This window comes from Salvelinus sp. IW2-2015, linkage group LG15 (assembly GCF_002910315.2).
Source record: "Salvelinus sp. IW2-2015 linkage group LG15, ASM291031v2, whole genome shotgun sequence".
NCBI lineage: Eukaryota > Metazoa > Chordata > Actinopteri > Salmoniformes > Salmonidae > Salvelinus > Salvelinus sp. IW2-2015.
The window spans coordinates 10,962,053-10,987,109 of NC_036855.1; the positions used below are offsets into that span (position 1 = coordinate 10,962,053).

At 45.2% G+C, this 25,057-nt stretch overlaps 1 protein-coding gene across 1 annotated transcript in view; it reads right to left on the minus strand.

The window, feature by feature from the left end:
• Positions 1-25,057, minus strand: part of LOC111973974 (ATP/GTP binding carboxypeptidase 1) — a 45,845-nt gene that overhangs the window by 15,550 nt on the left and 5,238 nt on the right. Inside the window, 17 exon segments of the mRNA XM_070446935.1 lie at positions 196-340; positions 2,191-2,278; positions 2,423-2,571; positions 4,779-4,865; positions 4,936-5,037; positions 5,135-5,554; positions 5,556-5,752; positions 6,117-6,146; positions 6,148-6,238; positions 7,092-7,318; positions 7,510-7,712; positions 7,933-7,970; positions 8,057-8,150; positions 8,386-8,517; positions 8,652-8,798; positions 9,302-9,365; positions 13,217-13,284. Coding sequence (XP_070303036.1) covers positions 196-340; positions 2,191-2,278; positions 2,423-2,571; positions 4,779-4,865; positions 4,936-5,037; positions 5,135-5,554; positions 5,556-5,752; positions 6,117-6,146; positions 6,148-6,238; positions 7,092-7,318; positions 7,510-7,712; positions 7,933-7,970; positions 8,057-8,150; positions 8,386-8,517; positions 8,652-8,798; positions 9,302-9,365; positions 13,217-13,284 — 2,282 coding nt within the window.

Consider the following 25,057-nt stretch of genomic DNA (forward strand, 5'->3'; position numbering starts at 1 on the left):
CGTTAGAGTAGAGTATGTGTAGTGATATACAGTACCAGTAGAGTAGGTGTAGTGGTATACAGTACCGTTAGAGTAGAGTAGGTGTAGTGGTATACGGTACCTGTAGAGTAGGTGTAATGGTATACAGTACCTTTAGAGTAGAGTAGGTGTATACAGTAACTTTAGAGTAGGTGTAAGGGTAGTGGTATACAGTACCTTTAGAGTAGTGTAGGTGTAAGGGTAGTGGTAAGCGAAGTAGCAGACATCGTCCTTGTGGTTGAAGGTCATGCTAAAGTTCATGGTGTAGTAGGACTTCCCCTTCTGACCGCCTGCTGCTATCGAGCTCCTGGAGAAGTGGTTTCTAGGTAAAGGGGGGTTGAGAAGTTCACAAAAGCTTGATACAATAACATTCAGAAACACATTCACATGACACCAGTATCTACGGAAGTGACCAACAAGTGACCTATTTCATGGCCCTGTTCAAATACTTAACTACAAAATGCACCCTTCCTTCCTCGCTTCCTTGAGGTAAGCACAGACCTAAACTAGCAAAAAAAGAAACGTCCTCTCACTGTCAACTGCGTTTATTTTCAGCAAACTTAACATGTGTAAATATTTGTAAGAACATAACAAGATTCAACAACTGAGACATAAACTGAACAAGTTCCACAGACATGTGATTAACAGAAATTGAATGTGTCCCTGAACAAAGGGGGGGTCAAAATCAAAAGTAACAGTCAGTATCTGGTGTGGCCACCAGCTGCATTAAGTACTGCAGTGCATCTCCTCCTCATGGACAGCACCAGATATGCCAGTTCTTGCTGTGAGATGTTACCCCACTCTTCCACCAAGGCACCTGCAAGTTCCCAGACATTTCTGGGGGGAATGGCCCTAGCCCTCACCCTCCAATCCAACAGGTCCCGGACCTGCTCAATGGGATTGAGATCCGGGCTCTTCGCTGGCCATGGCAGAACCCTGACATTCCTGTCTTGCAGGAAATCAGCCATACTGCTCGTTCTGTGCGTGGTGGCATTGTCATGCTGGAGGGTCATGTCAGGATGAGCCTGCAGGAAGGGTACCACATGAGGGAGGAGGATGTCTTCCCTGTAACGCAAAGCGTTGAGATTGCCTGCAATGACAACAAGCTCAGTACGATGATGCTGTGACACACCGCCCCAGACCATGACAGACCCTCCACCTCCAAATCAATCTCGCTCCAGAGTACAGGCCTCGGTGTAACGCTCATTCCTTCAACGATAAACGTAAATCCGACCATCATCCCTGGTGAGACAAAACCGCGTCAGTGAAGAGCACTTTTTGCCAGTCCTGTCTGGTCCAACGACGGTGGGTTTGTGCCCATAGGCAACGTTGTTGCCGGTGATGTCTGGTGAGGACCTGCCTTACAACAGGCCTACAAGCCCTCAGTCCAGCCTCTCTCAGCCTATTGCGGACAGTCTGAGCACTGGAGGAATTGTGCGTTCCTGGTGTAACTCGGGCAGTTGTTGCCATCCTGTACCTGTCCCGCAGATGTGATGTTCGGATGTACCGATCCTGTGCAGGTGTTGTTACACGTGGTCTGCCACTGAGAGGACGATCAGCTGTCCGTCCTGTCTCCCTGTAGCGCTGTCTTAGGCGTTTCACAGTACGAACATTGCAATTTATTGCCCTGGCCACAGCTGCAGTCCTCATGCCTCCTTGCAGCATGCCTAAGGCACGTTCACGCAGATGAGCAGGGACCCTGGGAATCTTTCTTTTGGTGTTTTTCAGTCAGTAGCAAGGCCTCTTTACTATCCTAAGTTTTCATAACTGTGACCTTAATTGCCTACCGTCTAAGCTGTTAGTGTCTTAACGACCATTCCACAGGTGCATGTTCATTAATTGTTTATGGTTCATTGACAAGCATGGGAAACAGTGTTTAAACCCTTTACAATGAAGATCTTTTGAAGTTATTTGGATTTTTGAAAGACAGGGTCCTGAAAAAGGGACGTTTCTTTTTCTGCTGAGTTTATAAGTGAAAGCAAAGTTACAACCCTATTACTTTCACCACACTAATCAATTTAGATCTGGCGTTACTTCAAGGTACAGGTCGGAAGGATGCATTTCTAAAGTATTGGAACGGGGCTCACTTCTCCTGACAGGTACACTACTTGTCCGGTGGGCTGTGTGATTACTGCCTCTGCTGGCGGGGTGAAGGAGGACAGTCACACCTACTTGTAGTAACATATGTCCGTTCCGGTGCGAACCCAACGGGGCCTGCCGCTAATGGCCTCCTGTACAGAGTACATCAGAACCTGCATACCTGAAGACAGTACCAAGGAGACGTTAATTCCAAACACAGAAAACTGAACTAGCATTTCTTTCGAAACACAGAAGCTTTGCCAAACATCATTGGCTAAATAATGCAACAAAAAGGACCAAGTCAGTGAGTCAGTCAGTCACTTACCGTAGTTGAACTGGCTGTTGGACTTTTCACAGTTGATGATGTTGAAGCGATAGGGGGCTCCCACGCGCATGCCGCTCACCTCAAAGTAGAACCACTGGTGGTAGTGGTTACTGTTGATGTCGGAGTTTAGGACCAGGTCGTACTCAAACCTGGAACACAAACAGATCACATCAGCTCAACCTTTAAGCAAACCAAATGGCCCATACATGTGGGCAAAGACAATTGAATACAACAACTACTACTACTACTATTTTATTTATTTAATTAACTCTTTACAGTCGTGGGAATTGGCCTATATGGACAGGGCAAAATTAAGAAATATGAGAAGCATATGCATAACCATGGTAGCAATTGAAAAGGAACAGTTTGGAGACAGTGGGGAAATGATTAGACCAAAGGTGAGTACACAACAGTTCACCTGACAAGACTGAATTCAAACATTACACTGTTGATTTTATGTGCATTTTACATTTACTGTACTTTACCGCATTTGTTGATAACGAAATCTGAAAATACTCTGGATACATTCAGTAAAATGATAAGAATATTTCTGGATAATGTGGGGTAGGTGCAACATGGGACAAAACAATGACAAGGGTTTAAGTGAGAGGAGTAACTTGTGTCTCCAAGTGGACACACACTTCTCCAACGTGTACACAGTTCTGCACTTTTATGACTCAAAGAAGTCTTCAACTATACGGTACTATTATATTTTTTTTTTAGCTCTGCTAGATATACCATTGAGGAACTCGAGCAAGCACACTTGTAGTTGTTTTGAACACAACCCTGTATCCCAACCGTCACACAATTACTGTTGTTGTTGACGCAATCCAAAAAACGATAAAAATCTGGGTCAGGTGGGCATGATTTGAAAGCTTGTTCTATAGACCCCTTTCTGTGTTTGCAAACATTGCCACAAGTTGGTGGCAGAACAAGGGGAAGTTCTTATAGAACGCCAGCAAAAAAGCCTTTATTTACATGTTGAATTATAAATTGGATTTTAAGGCTTGTATGAATGTCCTGCTTAATATAATGTTTGTGTCATCATCGCAAATCATCTGCATTATACTTAAAAAACATTTAAACTTCAAGCAGTAAAATGGCTCTTTGGCTAGCTTTTACTACAGCCTATATCAATGAGGGTTAGCATTCTAGCTAACAACTGCTGCATCCAAAATAGTTATTTTGCAAAGACCACAAACAAATATAATCTAAGCGACTGTTAAAGCAAGAATTAAAACATCACTGTAAGCGTATGAGAACCCCAAAAAGTTATTTTGTTTAGAAGTAATAAAAACATACATCTAGGCGATGTTGAATGGGCGCAGCTGGCGATGGCTTTCTTACTGCCTCCAAGAGTCGAGGGCATCTGTACCTGACGTCAGCGGGTCGTGTACTGGAAAAGGGTCTATTGCCAACATGACTAGCTAAGTTACAAAATACGATATTACAGTTTTAGGCTTTCATAAGGTAATTCAGAGAAACAGATCATTTTAGTGTGAATAGAAAGGAGTCAATGCTTAAATTATCTAAATGTTGAAAGTGCATGTGCGACGGAAAGAAACAAAATAGTGTAGTTTCAGGCCATGTGGCGGAAAGTGATGCGGGCTGGAGATGGGGGTTTGAGCAGGTGGATCTGGGAAGGGGTGATATTGGGGATGCTTGTGTACATCTGTAAGTTGTTTTTATGTGGATGCTTTGAATCGTAAAACATTATCCCACCCAAAAAGGAAAGGAGTCCTGAGTGCATTCAGGTGCGTGTGCCGTGGCAAATCTTCTTCACAATAAAAAACATTGTCTCATTCTGTTCAGAACAACCCAGGGTATGACGCCATGTTGTCTTGTAACTGTACATCAAACACAGTGATCATAAACATTGACACTGTATAGGACTTGAGTTTTATGAGATGGAAATGAGATGAGCACATTTGGACTCATGGGTGTTTGGCTTGCTTGTACGACATCAAAGCAATATGCATTATAACCCTCAACGTCTCATCTTTCAAAATACATAGTGATCTTAATTTACAGCATTTCCCCTCACTCTGACAACAAAAAATTTGCAAAAGTTGCCCAATTAGCATGAGTGATCGGGGAATCATCTTGTCGCGCTCGTTGCTCAAGTTCAGAATGGCTGTCAGTGAAAACCCACACAGCACTGAAGCGCAGAGCCAGAGCTCTGGAAACTGCCCTAACACTGCACTGCCCTAGCGTAATGACAGCCACTACGTTCAAACTTATTAGTGCCCAAATCTACCATTTTGAACCCGTATACAGGTATGACTAAACGGTCTACATTAATGAAAAAGACGTTTTTTTTATCCCAGTTTGTGTAACAATGGGAAACAACACTCACTTTCTGACTTGAACTGCTTTCCTCAGGTTGCCAGACTCAAACTGAGAGTTGAACTTCAGAGATTCGCCGCCGTCAACCACTGTACAACTGAAACACACAGGGCCCACACCGTGAGACACACACACACACAATTCCCTGGACGGACGCTGGTGCTCACCTCTGTATGTCCAAGTCGTAGACCACCTTATCCAGGATGTCGTTGGGGTGGATCAGCCTCTCAATGTCCTGGAAGATCTTAGTCCTGAAGGGGGGCAGAGGACTGAGTGACATCATCATCACACAACAGCAGCAGTAAAACAACTGGGGGAGGGGGCAGACAGTCATATAGATCCTAGATCAGTGTCTAGGGGTCTCACCTCTGCACGCCGTAGACCCTCTCCAGGATGTGTTCTCGGGAGGTGGGCGCCACGTGGCCAAAGTAGTCTGGGTAGGCCACCTCGGAAAACTGTGGCACAGAGCGTGTGCTCTTCACCATCTCCACGTACAGGTCAGGGTCGTGGAGCGGCAGGAGCAAGGCCGTGTCCGGCACATGCAGCACTGCCCCCTCGCCGCTCTCCTCCTCCTCAGCCCAGTCCTCCGCTGACATCTCCTCACCCTCTCCCCCCAGTCGGGCAGCCACACCCCCAGCCAGTATTGGGGGCTGTCTATTGTGCTTGTTGACCCCTCCTCCTCCGCCCTGAGGTCCAGCCCCATCCAGGGCCACCCGCTCCAGTCCCTGCACCAGCTCCTGCTCCAGCCCCGCCCCAGGGTGGGATCGGCTGTGGGTGTGGTCACAGCCGGTCCTTGGTGATGTTGATGGTGTCAAGGCCCAGGGCAGGGACTGGGGACGGATGGGGGCACTCCCCCTGAAGGGGGGCAGCAGTGGGGGTTTTCGGGGGCAGGGCCTGGGCGGTGGGAACGATGATTGGGCGGTGAGACTTGGGAGCTGCTGGGGTGGCCGTCACAACTCTCTTTGGGTTGTCAAAGTTAAACACCTGCATAGACACAAAGGAAATTGGACTTCAGGCAGCTTTCTGATCACTTACCACAGTGTGGTCCCCAGGTTAAAAACACACTTCTGTAAGTTTTAAGATGGAATGTTGAAAATGTGGGGGGCAGGTAGCCTCGAAGTTAGCGCGTTGGGCCAGGAACCAAAAGGTCACTGGTTCAATTCCCAATTGCTTCAGGGACGCTGGACAATGGGGTCCCTGGCCGTGACCCCACTCCCTGCAGGTGTCTCAGGGGGAGTTGCAAGAAACATTTCCATTACACACTAGTACAAGTGTGTACCGGAAATATACAAACATCCCCAAAAATACTATTATTAAACCAAAGACACAAAGGTGTACTGCGCATTACCTGGAAATCCTCTGAGAGCTCCATAAAAAAATCTCTCATAGATCTTCAGCTCTTCAAACGGCCTGCTATGGGTCTCTTTTGGTGTCAGTTTATTGATGTCCGTTTCTACGTCATCATTCTGCAGAGGGGAAAACATCATCATCAAACACCTGAAAAAGCAGGAACAGGATCCCAATAGAAAACCCTGTATTCGATTATTTTTTACTTCAAACCAGAGAGAGAGAAAAGAGAAGAGAGAGAGAGAGGGGGAGAAAGAGAGAAGAGAGACAACCCACAGACAGGCAGAGAGAGAGAGAGAGAGAGAGAGAGAGCACATCATCCACTGGCAAGCACACACAGGGAAACAGGCAGGGTTAGCATCAATTCCATTTCTAATCAGTCAAGCCAGGAAGTAAAACAGACATTACAGTTTACTTCCTGAATTGAGCCTTAAGATGAAGGCGTAACCTGACTGGTTACAGGGGGTAGGGTTTCCAAAAAACAAAGACAATCTTAAGTCCATTAGTAAGCAAAGGATGAACAATGATCAATGCTTAGTTAAATAAAGGTTAAATAAAAATTTAAAATGCTAAAGATGATATTTATGATTTCTGGAAACTCACCCCTGATTGGTTGGTTGGATTGTGCACTAGAGAAAGGTGACTGAGAATAAGCAGCCAGGAGTGAGATGAGAGAGTGAGAGAGAGCGAGCGAGAGAGCTGGTGTCTTGATTGGCTTGTTGAGTGAGGTGAAGTCAATGAACAACTAAGTAGTGTGAAAGTTCTCGAGTTACAGGTCCTTGATGTAGGACAGGGTGTATTATACTGTTAGCAGTGTGACAGACTGAGGAGTGTGAGTCAGTAGTGGTTAGGCTGCTGCTATTTATTGTGACAAGTCTTACCCCATGGGGGCTTGGTGTAGAACTGGTCCTCCTGAAAGGGACGTGTGGAGCGTGAAAGTTAACTGTGTGCAATGACCATTGGGGTGATTTAAGTGGCTCGCAAGTATTGTGAGTGTAGAATGTGTGTCTGTGTGTGAGCCTCACCCCCCAGTGGCTGGTTGTAGAGCTGAGCGACTGGCCCTCCTGCGGGTACACGAAGCAGCTGGTGGTGGAAGACACTCTTGATGGTGGACAGAGGGAGGCGGTTCTTGGGGAAGCACTTCCTCATGATGAGGCTGGAGGTGTTGATCAGAGGGTCCAGAGTCCTCACTGGCAGGCACTCCTAACAACAACACATCACCATCATTAATATTAATATTTACCATCATCACCACCATAATCATCCGTGTTGGTGTAATGTAAAAGGTGAGACTCAAGGTGGGGGTGTTGAAGACAGCATTGGGGATAAAGCTAGGAACATAGAGGGGGGCTGAGACTGAGCTCAGGTTTTGGTAATGTTGTCACCCTACTCACATTGGAGGTGTTATAGAGGATCCTCATCCCATCAGCGTCGATGAAGGCCTTGCGGCCCAGCTTGATGTTGGTGATGTTCTTCAGGCAGCCCAGGATGCCCTTGCGGATGAGTATGTGGCGGTGGCGCGTGTCGTTGCGGTGCCAATCCTGATAGATGTACAGCAGCACTGGCACATGGACCACCGCCCGCTGGGCGTTCGTCTCTGAGGGATGGAGAGGGAGGGAGGGATGGAGAGAAGAAGGAGTGAGGAAGTGAGCAAGGGAAGGATGTAAGGAGAGAGGGAGGGGGAGAGGGAGGGAGAGAGAGGGAGACTGGTTGATAATAGCCACTGACAATAGCACTGTTATTGAAGAACCATGACAGGACATTGTCCTAAACACTGCAGAGCAAGAGAGCGGGGGAAGAGAGAGAGAGACACTTACTGGATTTGAGCAAGGCCCCCAGTGTGTCCAGGGATACTCTGTTGAGTAAAAGACAGTCAGAGAAAAGGGTCAAAAACAGCAGCACCCACACCATTCATCCTCAACACATACACACACCACTTACTTCAGCAGACTGGTGTTCTTTTTGCTGTAGGGTCCGATGATTTTGAACATGAGCTCCAGCACTCCATTCTTCCCCAGGGACACAGCATTCACAGCTGAAGGCAGACAAACCTCAATGCCCTCAACAATACCACCAGAAAGTAGTTGGCTGTAGTTGAAGTCACACTACAATAGTCTGGGTTAGTAACTGTCAGATGTATGGTTCCTATGGCAACAGCAGGTTGGGTTAGTAACTGTCAGTCAGATGTATGGTTCCTATGGCAACATTAGGTTGGGTTAGTAACTGTCAGTCAGATGTATGGTTCCTACAGTATGTAAGGTCAGACTCACTGTTGGAGGAGTAGACCTGTAGAACCAGCAGACAGGGCAGCAGCAGCTTGTGGTTCTGTAGGTTTTGTTTGAGCAGGTTCACAGTGACGTTTAGAGCTCCGTTCAGACGGGCTTTCACACCAAACTTCCTGTCTGGAGAAAGACAGACGTGAAGGGGTGTACATGCTAAAACTGGTATGGATTTAGTTTATGGTAGAAGTTTGAATGACAATGTTGGGGCTCCTGGTACAGCGGTAGAGTACCTTAACATACAGAGTGTGTGTTACCTTTTGGTCCAACCTTGGCCAGGACTGAGTGGAGCTGCAGCATGAACTCCTCGCTAGGGGGAGACTCTTTACTGGCTCTGATGACCAGCTGCAGCAAGATGCCTGTGCCACCCTTGGACACAAACACACCAATCCTGCGACCCCCACCTGGGACAGAGAGACACACACACACACAAACACCTATTACTACAGCCCCCACAAATTGATCAATCACCATTTAAATTTTCACAAGTCAAATGATCCCCATCAGTTTCCACAAAATCAAGCTATCAGTTCAGCTGTTATTGAGCAGAGTTCACACAAACCATGTGACAAAATCTAGTCTGATCTCAACTGGATTCCATTGGTCTGGCAGTGTGACCGGGGGAAAAAAAGACTAAAAAAAAATGTAAACAGGATTTTGTTCAAGATTATTGATCAGTCTCAGATTTTGTGTGAACAGGTTCCAAATTTATACAACCTGACAATCTACACCAGTTGAAATGAGTCTACATTTTCTCAGATGGTCTGCGTGAACTCAGCACCGCAGTCAAAACCTACCCAATCAAAGAACTGTTTCCACCCAAGACAATTGGCAAATCAGAGAGCAGGACACTCAAACAGAACACCGTTTGCCCCCATTATCCAATTACAGAGCGGTTACCACTTACCCACGGTTAACAGCTCATTCAGAATGTACAAAATGTTCAGGATAGTTTGCAGATCCTGTGTGTTCTATCAAAAACAGAGAGCATGCTGGGTATTACCAACACACTCAATAACACGTGAGCATGGACAAACACATTCGTACGTGCACACACAGACAGACACACAGCCATTCATGCACACACCACCAAATCTACGCATACACACAAACCTTCTCACTTAGGTTTCAGTCTCTACAAATAGCAATGGCTTTTCCCCAACTCATAAATTGATCTGTCATCAAGTAGTATATAAAGACATAGGGAGATATAACTAGACGGGGAGATTTAAAAGCCATTGGTAAAACCAAGTGTGTGCTATGTAAACTGTATTTCGGGAGGACAATTATTTCCAATACTTTTAGGATACCATGACGTTGATAGTAGGGCTGGGCGATATGGCCAAAATATTATATCATGGAATAAATTTAAAAAAATTGGCCGGTATTTTTAGTGGCATCATATACATTCTAAGTGATTTCAATGAGTCTTTCTCCATTCTGATTGTTTTATACTGTTCAATTCAACTTCAATCAAAACTAATTTCAGCACTTTTATCATTTCTGCATTTCCTGCACTCAATTGCAGTGATGGAAAAAGTATCCAATTGTCATACTTGAGTAAAAGTAAAGATACGTTAATAGAAAATGACTCAAGTAAAAGTCACCCAGTAAAATACTACTTGAGTAAAAATCTAAAAGTATTTGGTTTTAAATAAACTTAAGTATCAAAAGTAAATGTAATTGATCAAATGTACTTAATTATCAAAAATATAAATAATTTCAAATTCCTTATATTAAGCAAACCAGACGGCACAATGTTCTTGTTTTTTAAATTTACGAATAGCCAGGGGCACACTCCAACACTAAGACATAATTTACAAACAACGCATTTCTGTTCAGTGAGTCCTCAAGATCAGAGGCAGTAGATGACTAGGGATGTTCACTTGACAAGTGCGTGAATTGGACCATTTTCCTGTCCTGCTAAGCACTCAAAATGTAACGAGTACTTTTAGGTGTCAGGGGAAATGGTCCAATTCATGTAAAAAGTACAGTATTTTCTTTAGGAATGTAGTGAAGTAAAAGTTGTCTAAAATAAAAATAGTAAAGTACAGATACCAAAATAAACAACTTAAGTAAAAATACTTTCAAGTACTACTTAAGTACTTTACACCACTGCTCAATTGAGATAACTTCCACACTGCCACGTAGGGCTGCACTATATGGGCAAATAATCTAGGACTTATTTTTAACCAAATGTTGCAATTGCAATTTGACTTGTGAATTAGAGCAAAACTATTGGAATCATGGAAATAGAATGACTATTCTAATTCTATAGTTAGAATATAATAGTGGGCACTTTGAATACAGTGTGTTTGATACAATTAATTAAAATGCCAGGGAGGAGTAATTGTGACATGGTAAGAACTAAAGTGTTGATAAGTGTTTCCTAGGGGACCCTATAAGCTTTGGCTATAGTGCATGTTCTCTCTTAGCTACTTCATGTAGCTAACATATTCTTGCTTTGCATATTCCTCTCGATTTAGAAGATACTGTTGCACAAACATGCTGATTTAGGTATACACCATCACTGGTATTATCAGGCTGTATTAGCTAGCTACGTTTGCTCTTACTCAGTACATGTATTAGCTAGCTATTAGCATTAGCGGCTATCAATTAGCATCTCACAAGATTTAGGGCAACATGCTATGAAAAGACAAACTAGCTGTTTGCTGATGCAAGAAACACAAACAAATAGTGTCATTATAGAACGCTAGTGGATTTATATTAAGAAGCAAAGTGAAAACAGCATTGTTGTCATCAACATTGTTGCATGTGCTGCATTGATCATGCAGACTGAACGCAAGTGCCTTGTGGTTGAGAAACATCAAATGCAATCCTTGAGTGAAAGGGGGCATGGCTAGGTCTGTGTGGAAAGTGGCACGGAGAGAAAGAGTGGAGCGAGATGACTCAAGTAGCGAAATAAACTATAAAAATTGACATTACACATGGCGTATCACATTTAACAAACCAAACATTCAAATACCGTTACAGAAGGTAAAGTAAAAACCCATACCGCCCAGCCCTAGTTGATAGTTATTGTTATAACATTTACATTTAAGTCATTTAGCAGACGCTCTTATCCAGAGCGACTTACAAATTGGTGCATTCACCTTATGATATCCAGTGGAACAACCACTTTACAATAGGTGGCATCTAACTCTTTTAAGGGGGGGGGGGGGGGGTTAGAAGGATTACTTTATCCTATCCTAGGTATTCCTTAAAGAGGTGGGGTTTCAGGTGTCTCCGGAAGGGGTGGATTGACTCCGCTGACCTGGCGTCGTGAGGAGTTTGTTCACCATTGGGGTGCCAGAGCAGCGAACAGTTTTGACTGGGCTGAGCGGGAACTGTACTTCCTCAGAGGTAGGGAGCGAGCAGGCCAGAGGTGATGAACGCAGTGCCCTTGTTTGGGTGTAGGGCCTGATCAGAGCCGAAGGTACGGAGGTGCCGTTCCCCTCACAGCTCCGTAGGCAAGCACCATGTCTTGAACGGATGCAAGCTTCAACTGAAGCCAGTGGAGAGAGCGGAGGAGCGGGGTGACGTGAGAGAACTTGGGAAAGTTGAAAACCAGACGGGCTGCGGCGTTCTGATGAGTTGTAGGGGTTTAATGGCACAGGCAGGGAGCCCAGCCAACAGCGAGTTGCAGTAATCCAGACGGGAGATGACAAGTGCCTGGATTAGGACCTGCGCCGCTTCCTGCGTGAGGCAGGGTCGTACTCTGCGAATGTGTGTAGAGCATGAACCTACAGGAACGGTCACCGCCTTTATGTTAGTTGAGAACGACAGGGTGTTGTCCAGGATCACGCCAAGGTTCTTAGCCCTCTGGGGGAGGACACAATGGAGTTGTCAACCGTGATGGCGAGATCATGGAACGGGCAGTCCTTCCCCGGGAGGAGAGCAGCTCCGTCTTTGCCGAGGTTCAGCTTGAGGTGGTGATCCGTCATCCACACTGATATGTCTGCCAGACATGCAGAGATGCGATTCACCACCTGGTTATCAGAGGGGGAAAGGAGAAGATTAATTGTGTGTCGTCTGCATAGCAATGATAGGAGAGACCATGTGAGGATATGACAGAGCCAAGTGACTTGGTGTATAGCGAGAATAGGAGAGGCTAGAACAGAGCCCTGGGGGACACCAGTGGTGAGAGCACGTGGTGCGGAGACAGATTCTCGCCACGCCACCTGGTAGGAGCGACCTGTCAGGTAGGACGCAATCCAAGCGTGGGCCGCGCCGGAGATGCCCAGCTCGGAGAGGGTGGAGAGGAGGATCTGATGGTTCACAGTATCAAAGGCAGCCGAGAGTCTAGAAGGATAGAGAGCAGAGGAGAGAGAGTTAGCTTTAGCAGTGCGGAGCGCCTCCTGACACAGAGAAGAGCAGTTCTCAGTTGAATGACTAGTCTTGAAACCTGACTGATTTGGATCAAGAAGGTCATTCTGAGAGAGATAGCAGGAGAGCTGGCCAAGGACGGCACGTTCAAGAGTTTTGGAGAGAAAAGAAAGAAGGGATACTGGTCTGTAGTTGTTGACATCGGAGGGATTATAAGTGAGTTGTACCCTTTTCACACGACTGAACCAAGCTGTACAGTACTGGCCTGGTTACGCATCCACCATACTTGCTGGACAAGTGCTAAAAAAGGAAAACTGAAAAGAAATTAGTAACGCCAGCACAATATTCCTTGTTATGAATGTGTTAGTCTCCTTATTCCCTCTCCTTATTATGTTGTGGTATTGTATAGTAGCAAAATATGGAGTTAAATTAGTGACATGTGAGCTCGATTTTTGGCACTAACTTAACTCTATAGTGGAATGCGGCGGGAACTCACCTCCAAAGTCGCCAGGATAACCTCCATGCCACTGGAGGCCTTGGACATGATCTCCTTCCGTGTCTTCTCTGTAACACAAAGAGGGACCTTAGTTACATTACATTTCCCTCCACTATGTTAGCGTTTACAAATAGGCTACTGTAGTACAAGTAATCATCATCATCATGCTGGCCTTTTTACCATGCCATTTCTTAATCAAATATCAGAGTTAATGTGAAAGTGAGTAGTAGTGTATAAGCAAAGATAAAAATAACATTCAGTGCCTTCGGTGCCTTATTCAGACCCCTTTACTTTTTCCACATTTTGTTATGTTACAGCCTTATTCTAAAATGTATTAAATCGGTTTTTCCCCCTCATCAATCTACACACAAGACCCCATAATGTCAAAGCAAGAACAGGTTTTTAGAAATTTGTGCAAATATATATATATATATATATATTTTTTTTTTAATAAACCTAAATAGACCCTTTACTCAGTACTTTGTTGAAGCACCTTAGGCAGCGATTACAGCCTCAAGTTCTTGGGTATAACGCTACAAGCTTTGGCACACCTGTATTTGGGGAGTTTCTCCCATTCTTCTCTGCAGATCCTCTCAAGCTTGGTCAGGTGGGATGGGAAGCATCGATGCACAACTATTTTCAGGTCTCTCCAGAGATGTTTGATCAGGTTCAAGTCCGGGCTCTGGCTGGTCCACCCAAAGACATTCAGAGACTTGTCCCGAAGCCACTCCTGCATGGTATTGGCTGTGTGCTTAGGGTCAATGTCCTGTTGGAAGGTGAACCTTCGCCCCAGTCTGAGGTCATCTGTACTTTGCACTGTTCATCTTTCCCTCAATCCTGACTAGTCTCCCAGTCCCGCCGCTGAAAAACATCCCCACAGCATGTTGCTGCCACCACCATGCTTCACCATAGGGATGGTATTGGCCAGGTGATGAGCGGTGCCTGGTTTCCTCCAGACGTGGCGCTTCGCATTCAGGCCAAAGAGTTCAATCTTGGTTTCATCAGACCAGAGAATCTTGTTTCTCATGGTCTGAGAGTCCTTTGGGTGCCTTTTTTTTCACGGAATCGTGGCTGATGACATGGATATTCAGCTAGCAGGATATATGCTGCACTGGCTAGATAGAACAGCACACTCCGGTAAGACAAGGGGGGAAGGTCTGTGCATATTTGTAAACAGCTTGTGCATGAAATCTAAGGAAGTCTCTCGATTTTTCTCACCTGAAGTAGAGTATCTTATGATAAACTGTAGACCACACTATTTGCCAATTGAGTTTCCATCTATACTTTTCGTGGCTGTTTATTTACCACCACAGACAAATGCTGGCACTAAGACCGCACTCAGTCAGCTGTATAAGGAAATAAGCAAACCGCTCACCCAGAGGCGGCGCTCCTACTGGCCGGGGAATTTAATGCAGGGAAACTTAAATCAGTTTTACCTAATTTCTATCAACATGTTAAAATGAGCAACCAGAGGGAAAAAAATTCTAGATCACCTGTACTCCACACACAGAGACGCGTACAAAGCTCTCCCTCGCCCTCCATTTGGTAAATCTGACCACAATTCTATCCTCCTGATTCCTGCTTACAAGCAAAAATTCAAGCAGGAAGCACCAATGACTCGGTCTATAAACAAGTGGTCAGATGAAGCAGATGCTAAACTACAGGACTGTTTTGCTATCACAGACTGGAACATGTTCCGGGATTCTTCAGATTGCATTGAGGAGTACACCACATCAATCACTGGCTTTATCAATAAGTGCATTGAGGACGTCGTCCCGACAGTGACTGTACATACATACCCCAACCAGAAGCCATGGATTACAGGCAACATTCTCACTGAGCTAAAGGGTAGAGCTTCAACTTTCAAGGTGCGGGACTCTAACCCGGAAGCTTATAAGATATCCTGCTAAGCCCTCCGACAAACCATCAAACAGGCAAAGCGCCAATACGGGGCTAAGATTGAATCGTACTACACCGGCTCTGACGCTCGTCTTATGTGGCGGGGCTTGCAAACTATTACAGACTACAAAGGGAAGCACAGCCGCGAGCTGCCCAGTGACACGAGCCTACCAGACGAGCTAAATCACTTCTATGCTCGCTTCGAGGCAAGCAACACTGAGGCATGTGTAACCGATGTGAAATGGCTAGCTAGTTAGCGGTGGTGCGCGCTAATAGCGTTTCAATCGGTGACGTCACTCGCTTTGAGACCTTGAAGTAGTGGTTCCCCTTGCTCTGCAAGGGCCGCGGCTTTTGTGGAGCGATGGGTAACGATGCTTCGTGGGTGACTGTTGTTGATGTGTGCTGAGGGTCCCTGGTTCGCGCCCGGGGCGAGGGGACGGACTAAAGTTAAACTGTTACACATGCATGAGAGTATCAGCTGTTCTGGATGACTGTGTGATCACGCTCTCAGTAGCCGACATGAGTAAGACCTTTAAACAGGTCAACATTCACAAGGCCGCGGGGCCAGACGGATTACCAGGACGTGTGCTCCGGGCATGTGTTGACCGACTGGCAGGTGTCTTCACTGACATTTTCAACATGTCCCTGATTGAGTCTGTAATACCAACATGTTTCAAGCAGACCACCATAGTGTTCTTGGGCACAGGGACTAAGGCAACCTGCCTAAATGACTACAGACCCGTAGCACTCACGTCCGTAGCCATGAAGTGCTTTGAAAGGCTGGTAATGGCTCACATCAACACCATTATCCCAGAAACCCTAGACCCACTCCAATTTGCATACCGCCCAAACAGATCCAGAAATTATGCAATCTCTATTGCACTCCACACTGCCCTTTCCCACCTGCACAAAAGGAACACCTACGTGAGAATGCTATTCATTGACTACAGCTCAGTGTTCAACACCATAGTACCCTCAAAGCTCATCACTAAGCTAAGGATCCTGGGACTAAACACCTCCCTCTGCAACTGGATCCTGGACTTCCTGACGGGTCCTGACCTATCCCTCAACGTAACCATGACTAAGGAGATGATTGTGGACTACAGGAAACGCCCCCATTCTCATCAACGGGGCTGTAGTGGAACAGGTTGAGAGCTTCAAGTTCCCTGGCGTCCACATCACCAACAAACTAGAATGGTCCAAACACACCAAGACAGTCGTAAAGAGGGCACGACAAAGCCTATTCCCCCTCGGGAAACTAAAAAGATTTGGCATCGGTCCTCAGAAGGATCTACAGGGCGTACAGCCCAGTACATCACTGGGGCTAAGCTGCCTGCCATCCAGGACCTCTAAACCAGGCGGTGTCAGAGGAAGAACCTAAAAATTGTCAAAGACCCCACCCACTCCAGTCATAGACTGTTCTTTCTACTACCGCATGGCAAGCGGTACCGGAGCGCCAAGTCTAGGACCAAAATGCTTCTCAACAGCTTTTACCCGCAAGCCATAAGAATCCTGAACAGGTAATCAAATGGCTACCTGGACTATTTGCATTGTGTGTGTGTCCCCCCAACCCCTCTACACTGCTGCTACTCTCTGTTTACCATATATGCATAGTCACTAACTATACATTAGTCTACATACTACATCAATTAGCTCGACTAACCGGTGCCCCCACACATTGGCTACCCAGACTATCTGCATTGTGTCCCGCCACCCACCAATCCCTCTTTTACGCTACTGCTACTCTCTGTTTATCATATATGCATAGTCAATTTAACCATACCTACATGTACATACTACCTCAATTAGCACGCCTGCACATAGGCTCGCTACTATATATAGCCTCGCTACTGTTATTATTCACTGTCTTTTTACTGTGGTTTTTTATTTCCTTACTTATCTATTGTTGTTCACCAAATACCTATTTTTTACTTAAAAATTGCACTGTGGTTAGTAAGCATAAGTAAGTAAGCATTTCACTGTAAGGTGAACACCGGTTGTACACCTACACCTGTTGTATTCGGCGCACGTGATAAACTTTGATTTGGTCAAACTCCAAGCGGGCTGTCATGTGCCTTTTACTGAGGAGTGGCTTCCGTCTGGCCACTCTATCATAAAGGCCTGATTGGTGGAGTGCTGCAGGGATGGTTGTCCTTCTAGAAGGTTCTCCCATCTCCACAGAAGAGCTCTGTCAGAGTGACCATCGGGTTCTTGGTAACCTCCCTGACCAAGGCCCTTCTCCCCCGATTGCTCAGTTTGGACAAGTGGCCAGCTCTAGGAAGAGTCTTGGTGGTTCCAAACTTCTTACATTTAAGGATGATGGGAGGACACTGTGCTTGGGGACCTTCAATGCTGCAGACATTTTTTGGTACCCTTCCTCAGTTCTGTGCCTCAACACAATCCTGTTTCGGACCTCTACGGACAATTCCTTTGACCTCATGCCTTGGTTTTTGCTCTGACAGGCACTGTCAACTGTGGGACCTTATATAGACAGGTGTGTGCCTTTCCAAATCATGTCCAATCAAAAGAATTTACCACAGGTGTACTCCAATCAAGTTGTAGAAACATCAAGGATGATCAATGGAAACAGGATGCACCTGAGCTCAATTTTGAGTCTCATAGCAAAGGGTCTGAATACTTATGTAAATAAGGTATCTTTTAAACCTGTTTTCACTTTGTCATTATGGGGTATTGTGTGTAGATTGATGAAGTAAAATATGAATGTAACCCATTTTAGAATAAGGCTGTAACGTAACAAAATAAGCAACATTTCCCTCCCCAATGATGGGTTGAAGTCAAACCTATGCCTCTGCCTGCCATAGATTCTCTCTGAAACACTAACCACACAGATGGACAAGACACTCCAGCAACCTTTCCGTGACGGCTCCTCAACAATTTGTAAAAATACTAGCAGGGTCTCACTCACACACACACAAAAAACCAACGGAGCAAAAACTCATTTGTGTGCCCCAATATATACCCTCCGGCGTAGAAACCTACAGAAATAACAGAAAGTCTAGGAACGCAAACAAAATAAGGCCTATAAAACTCAGTCAACAGCACCCAGGGCAGCTCATATCCCATCAAATAGAGTCACACCACCCGGACCAATAAATGGTTGATGGAGCGGACCTTATGAACACCAGGATGAATGGGAATATGGAGATGAAAAGTGTGAAACATCCCCCCTCTGATTTATAGGCTCATAAATAAAGCACACGTCACAAATCAGGTCTCAGCACTGGGGCAGCCAACATGTGCATACACAGACCAGACGTACACCCACACAGACGCCCTGGTGCATAATTCAGCTTCACAAGACCCGGTCCAGTCTCTCATATATTCCCCAGCGCACACACACACACACACTTCAACAGTCAGTGGCTATGCGAAAAAGTGACCTCTAAAAACATTTCTGTCATAGACTTTTTAAAGCTCTTCGAAAACAAAAACAATAGCTCACAGCTGATCCTGAAAAACAAAACAAAATAAGAATGCAAATACCTATCAAAAAATTCATCAAGTAAAATAAACGTAATGGTTCAAATCAAATGTTACAAATGTTACTATCCAATGGCTTTACTGTAACAGTCTTGTAATAGGATAGTAAGGACCTCTATTATGGGCATGGGTGTTATGGTATTCATGTTGTGTTATCTGCACAAGAAATAACCAATACAAGGGTTTTATTGGTTATTGAAGTAATCTACAGGATAATAGAATACAGTGGGGTTTACACTGACATATTGGCTGGCAAGGTGAACCGTAAACACTTCAGAAATCAGTTAAACTTTACACAACTTTCTTTTAATAACAGAGTAGTGATTTTAATTTGTGCAAATACAAGATTTGCAGATTCTATAGAAACCTTTGTCCCATTGAACAGTAGCCTAGCTGCACAAACTGCACAAACTGCTCAAAGCAGTAGCTACAGTAGCTGTGGTAGATCTAATGGTGTTCTGCACTACAGGGGCTGCACAACTGTAGTGCTTTTCTTCCTCATCCCCCAGTCTCAGTCCCATTCCTTACCTGGGGAGGTGGATCGCTCTGCGGGCTCCACCAAACGGCTAGATCTCTCCGTGTATCTATATTCCATCTTCCCCAGAGGTAGGATCCCCCCAAACAGCCAGGAGTACACTGACGCTAACCGCCCCCAAGCCCAACCAGGATAGAACACAGCTCTTAGCACCCCCTCCTGCACGTGCACTCTAAAAGTTTAGACCTAGAAGGCTACTACACTACCCAGCATCCACTCAGCATTCAAGCCCAGACCGATGGTCAGGCAGACCAGACTGCGTTCCAGCCATGCAGACAGCACCTCCTATGCATACAGCGAGCACAATACCCAGGCATGGATAGAAAGATAGGAGGCAGTTGTTCTTTTATCTCGCTCTCCCTCCCGATGGATACAGTTCCATATCACAATATTATTTTGGACGATATTACGTCGATACTTTGACTGCAAATGTATTTCGTTTTTGCTAGGTAGCGTTAGCAAAAACACTTATTTTTTCATCCTATAGCTTGTTCTCCATCTTCTTTTTAAAATAGCAAGCCAACATGTTTTCAGCACTTATTTCCATGACTGATTATGGAAATAAGTGACGCGTCACTCTGCAGCAGATATATAGAGAGCAATATCTTTGGAACATCAAATTGCAATAAAATGAACAGTATCAAATCGCCAGTGTTTCCACTGCAGTTATATATTTATCTTTGGTGCTGCGCCACGCCAAAATTGTTGCCACCATGCCTATAAAATCTGTAACATGAAAAAATATTTATGCTTGAACAGTCCACATTGACTGTCGGCAAACAAAACGAGTAACGAATAGAAAAATCAGATTACCCCATAGTAGACTAGTTTACATCTACAGTATTTACTTAGAACACACAACAACAAGCCGACCTATGCAAGATAAATATTCAAGTTATGAGTGCCATAGGGAGGGAAACATGCAGTCAATGCACAACAATGCACAACAATTATTGCAATCACAGGGAAAACAACAGTTTTAAAACAGCCTTTGTTAAAAAGAGGGGGATCCCAGCTTTCCATTCCTACTTTCTTATTTCTCAACTCCTAAATATGCTCGAACTGTACTATTTTAAACCCCGTTTTTATCAGCAGCATGGTAAGCATGTTACTTGCGCAGCAATTTTCTGTGAGTGCATAGGGGAGAGGGGCTAAATGTAACATGGGTCAATTGTAGGACATCTTCGGTTAAAAATGCCACCCTACTTCAAAATGACTGTTTTGGAGTGACTTAAATTGTGATGAGACAGATTACATTTTTAGTTGAGCAAGAGTAGTGGCAACAATGGAAAGTGTTGGGGGAAGAAACGGTGACATGAAGAGGTTTCTGTGAGAAGTACAGACAGGGGGAATGTTACCCCGGGTTGTGAGTTACCCCTAGTTAGTCTTAACAGGTAGGCCTGCAATATAGACTGTGTTTATGCAAGTTTTTTGGGACATAAAATTAATCAATAGGATGCTAACTAGTCAAAAGATCACATTTGGGATCTAGCTAATTATTTTATTTAACTAGGCAAGCCAGTTAAAAACAAATTCTTATTTACAATGATGGCCTACTCTGGCCAAACCCGGACAACGCTGGGCCAATTGTGCGTCGCCCTATGGGACTCCCAATCATGGCCAGTTGTGATACAGCCTGGATTTGAACCGGGGTCTTTAGTGACGCCTCTAGCACTGAGATTCAGAGCCCCCCCGAGTGATTAGCCCAATAGGATACATGCAGATAGACAACCCATGCTTCCGCCAATATACACTACATGACCAAAGGAGTGTGGGCACGTGCTCGTCGAACATCTCATTCCAAAATCATGGGGCATTAATATGGAGTTGGTCCCCCTTTTGCTGCTATAACAGCCTCCACTAGATGTTGGAACATTGCTGGGGGACTTGCTTCCATTCAACCACAAGAGCAATAGTGAGGTCGGGCACTGATGTTGGGCAATTAGGCCTGGCTCGCAGTCAGCGTTCCAATTCATCCCAAAGGTATTCGATGGGGTTGAGGTTAGGGCTCTGTGCAGGCCAGTCAAGTCCTCCCACACCGATCTCGACAAACCATTGCTGTATGGACCTTGCTTTGTGCAAAGGGCATTGTCATGCTGAAACAGGAAAGGGCCTTCCCCAAACTGTTGCCACAAAGTTGGAAGCACAGAATCATCTAGAATGTCATTGTATGCTGTAGCGTTAAGATGTCCCTTCACTGGAACTAAGGGGCCTTGCCCGAACCAGGAAAACAGGCCCAGACCATTATTCCTCATCCACCAAACTATGGATAGGGTGGCAGGCAGCCTAGCGGTTAGAGCGTTGGAACAATAACCGCAAGGTTGCTGGTTCAAATACACAAACCGCCATGGTGAAAAATCTGCCGATGTGCCATTGAGCAAGGAACTTTACCATAATTTGCGCCAGAGGTGCTTTACTACTATGGCCGACCCTGTAAAACAACTAATTTCACTGCACCTATCTCTATCTGGTGTATGTGACAATAAAACATGTTTGTTATTATATCCATGGTCCAATATGTTAAAATAATTGTACCAAAATTATATTGTGTTCATTTCTGTAGGTGGAAATTATATTTTATACATTTACTTCATTAATTTTGGAGTAGAATGTCCTTTTAAAAAGTCCCCAGAACTGTCCTTCAGTACTTCTATATAAAAATTATCCTGGGGGGATTCACGGACCCGCACCACAACCCAACCCCCCCCCAAAAAAAAACATTGAGAGGAAACTGGAGGAAATTAATTACATACTATGCTGTTTTTTACTTAAATAATTTTACTCATACAAACTTGTCTTGTGTGACTTAGTCATACATCTGAGCGTACAGATTTATGAGCTATTTGGGTGCGACCACAGTATGTGACCTCCTGTGTCTACAATCGGCAGGAATTCAGCTATGTGGGAATTGCACGGAGGAACAGAGAATGGTGGCGATATCAGCTTTCTTGATCTACACAGATGAGCCAAATTATTTCTTACAACTCTGTTCCCCGGCCCCGTTTCTGCACATCTGCTAACTGTCACATAGATAAGAGGATTTACTTTCTATAAAAGGAGAGAGCCAACTTTATTCGTTGGGCTTTCAACTCTGAACTATTTGAGTGATTGATGATTGCTCCATTTTTGCAAATCTTATAATAAAGTTGTTTGAAGAATCTACAGTCTCTCTTTAGAATTTCCACGACAAAACAATCTAATCGAAATACATATAATCATGATAATTTGGTGCCAATATGTATTTGGTGCCGATATATGTGCTTTTCTCACAATTCTATATCATATACCAAGGTCCCTGACTATTCTATGCCCTAATGATGACTGTGTGAAACAGGTCTGGATGTCTCCCAAGTGGGGCTGACCGTGTCAGGGTGTGGCCGGAGGCCGAGCCCGAGAAGAGCTGTAGCCTGCAGGAGTCAGGACCACAAAGATTTATAACTGCAAGAGGGACGTCCCACCAAGAGAGACACGCTCACGTTTCAACACGCACCGCTGCTCTGATTTCAGCTAGAAACTACAGCTGTGAGACAGCATTCCCTCTCTAGAAGACTATATTTCCATAAGACACATACAGTATCATGTTTTTTCGATTGAAAACCTATTTGAGCAACAACAACCAAATAGATAATGTGATGACCTTCAATGAATCCAAAAGTGCTGAGCGTGACTTCTTTTTTTATTTTAATTGAATTTTCTCCCCTTTTCTCCCCAATTTTCGTGGTATCCAATCGCTAGTAATTACTATCTTGTCTCATCGCTACAACTCCCGTACGGGCTCGGGAGAGACGAAGGTCGAAAGCCACGCGTCCTCCGAAGCACAACCCAACCAAGCCGCACTGCTTCTTAACACAGCGCGCCTCCAACCCGGAAGCCAGCCGCACCAATGTGTCGGAGGAAACACCGTGCACCTGGCCCCCTTGGTTAGCGCGCACTGCGCCCGGCCCGCCACAGGAGTCGCTGGAGCGCGATGAGACAAGGATATCCCTACCGGCCAAACCCTCCCTAACCCGGACGACGCTAGCCCAATTGTGCGTCGCCCCACGGACCTCCCGGTCGCGGCCGGCTGCGACAGAGCCTGGGCGCGAACCCAGAGACTCTGGTGGCGCAGCTAGCACTGCGATGCAGTGCCCTAGACCACTGCGCCACCCGGGAGGCCCCTGAGCGTGACTTCTACTGGCTACATCAGACATCGGAAAGTCTTTGCTGCCCATGTTCAAAGAAACAGATCTAAAACAAAAAGGTGTAATGGCTGAAAGCCAAGTTTTGCTAAGTGGCTATGAGCTTAGAATGAAGAACTTGATCCAGCCAAGTGACCTCTACATCAGTGGAGGCTGCTGAGGGGAGGACAGCTCAGAATAATGGCTTGAACGGTGTGAATAGAAAGGCATCCAACACATGGAAATCATGTGTGATGCATTTGATTCCATTCCACTCCAGCTGTTATCCATGAGCCCGTCCTCCCCAATTAAGGTGCCACCAACCTCCTGTGCTCTACATCTAACTCAACTTGGCACGACAAACCAATCCAAGTGTCAATGCTGATCTTGAAGTGATCTTCAATCAATGTTGACATCCAGTTCTCTCGTTTCCATTTTCAAAGTCTCAACTTTGCTCTAGTGCCACAAACCTAGCACCACTGACCCTTGTCATCACAACAGATGTCTATATATGGATGCGAGTGTCCACAACACAGCTGTGTCATGCGAGTCTCTGACATTTATATTTCTAGCTATGCCATTTATCTCAATAGCAAAAGGCCAATGTGTTTTTTTCCCAAACAGTATCACATTGCTGACTAATGAACGAAGTGACGGGATCTCACTTTCTCCATCAGCTGTTGACCCAGCAGTCTTCCCTCGGAATGATGTGATACACCAGATTAGTTGTAAGGCTTTTCTTTTTTCTGAAGCAGTCGCCCTATACAGCATAACGACATGTAAATGTTTGTTATTCACTCAAACCAGGACCTGTGTGTGTGTGCGCACACACTCGATGGCCTTCCTCAGTGCAGTATGTCTGGGAAGATTCGCTGAGGGGTGCTGGCTGGGTAATTATAAACTGAGTGAAACAGCTTTTCCTCAAATGTCAGATTCTCTGTGACGTAAGAGCCAGCAGGGGGGTGGGAAGGAGGAAGGATTAAGAGGAACTCACATTGGTGAGGGAGGAGGGCAGTCCAAGAGGGGTGGAGGGTGTCAGGTATCACTCCCAATGGGGCAGAGAGTTGAGCAATCACTGGGTGGGGGGGCCCAGTTACAGAGCTAACCGTCCCTCTGCTAAAATGTTTCCACCACTAAAGACATGCAACAAGCCATCCTAGGACAACCACCCCAAATATCTACCCACTAACATCCCAACACTCCTTTCACCCTCGTAAATCTTCCCTGACCAACTGAAACACATACCCTTTGATGTCACCAAACATCTACTTAGCCGCCCAAATACCTTTTGACCTATTCACATATCCTATAGGCTGTCACTTGACCACAGTCCTCATCTACCCAGAGATGCTAAAGACAGGCTACAGGACAGTAAGTGGTCAGCTCTACATCAACTTTACTGACTTCCAGAAGGCTTTTGACAGCATCCACCACGAAAGCCTGTGGAAGAGCTTATGAAGTTATAGCAATCCTACCCATATTGTGAACATCATGAAACAGTTCTACAGCAAATTGTTCATGCACACAAACACAAGCTTTGCTGTAAAGTCCGGAGGTCGTCAGGGATGTGTGATGTCAGCACTACTCTTCAACCTTGCCATAGACTGGGTCATGCGGCAAATAACATAATAAAATTACATTTAAATTTTTAAAAACAAGATCAGGTAAGAGGAATTACGATGGACCTTGTATTCAACTCCAGAAGACCTTGACTTTGCCGATGACCAGGATGTTTTATCACACACACAC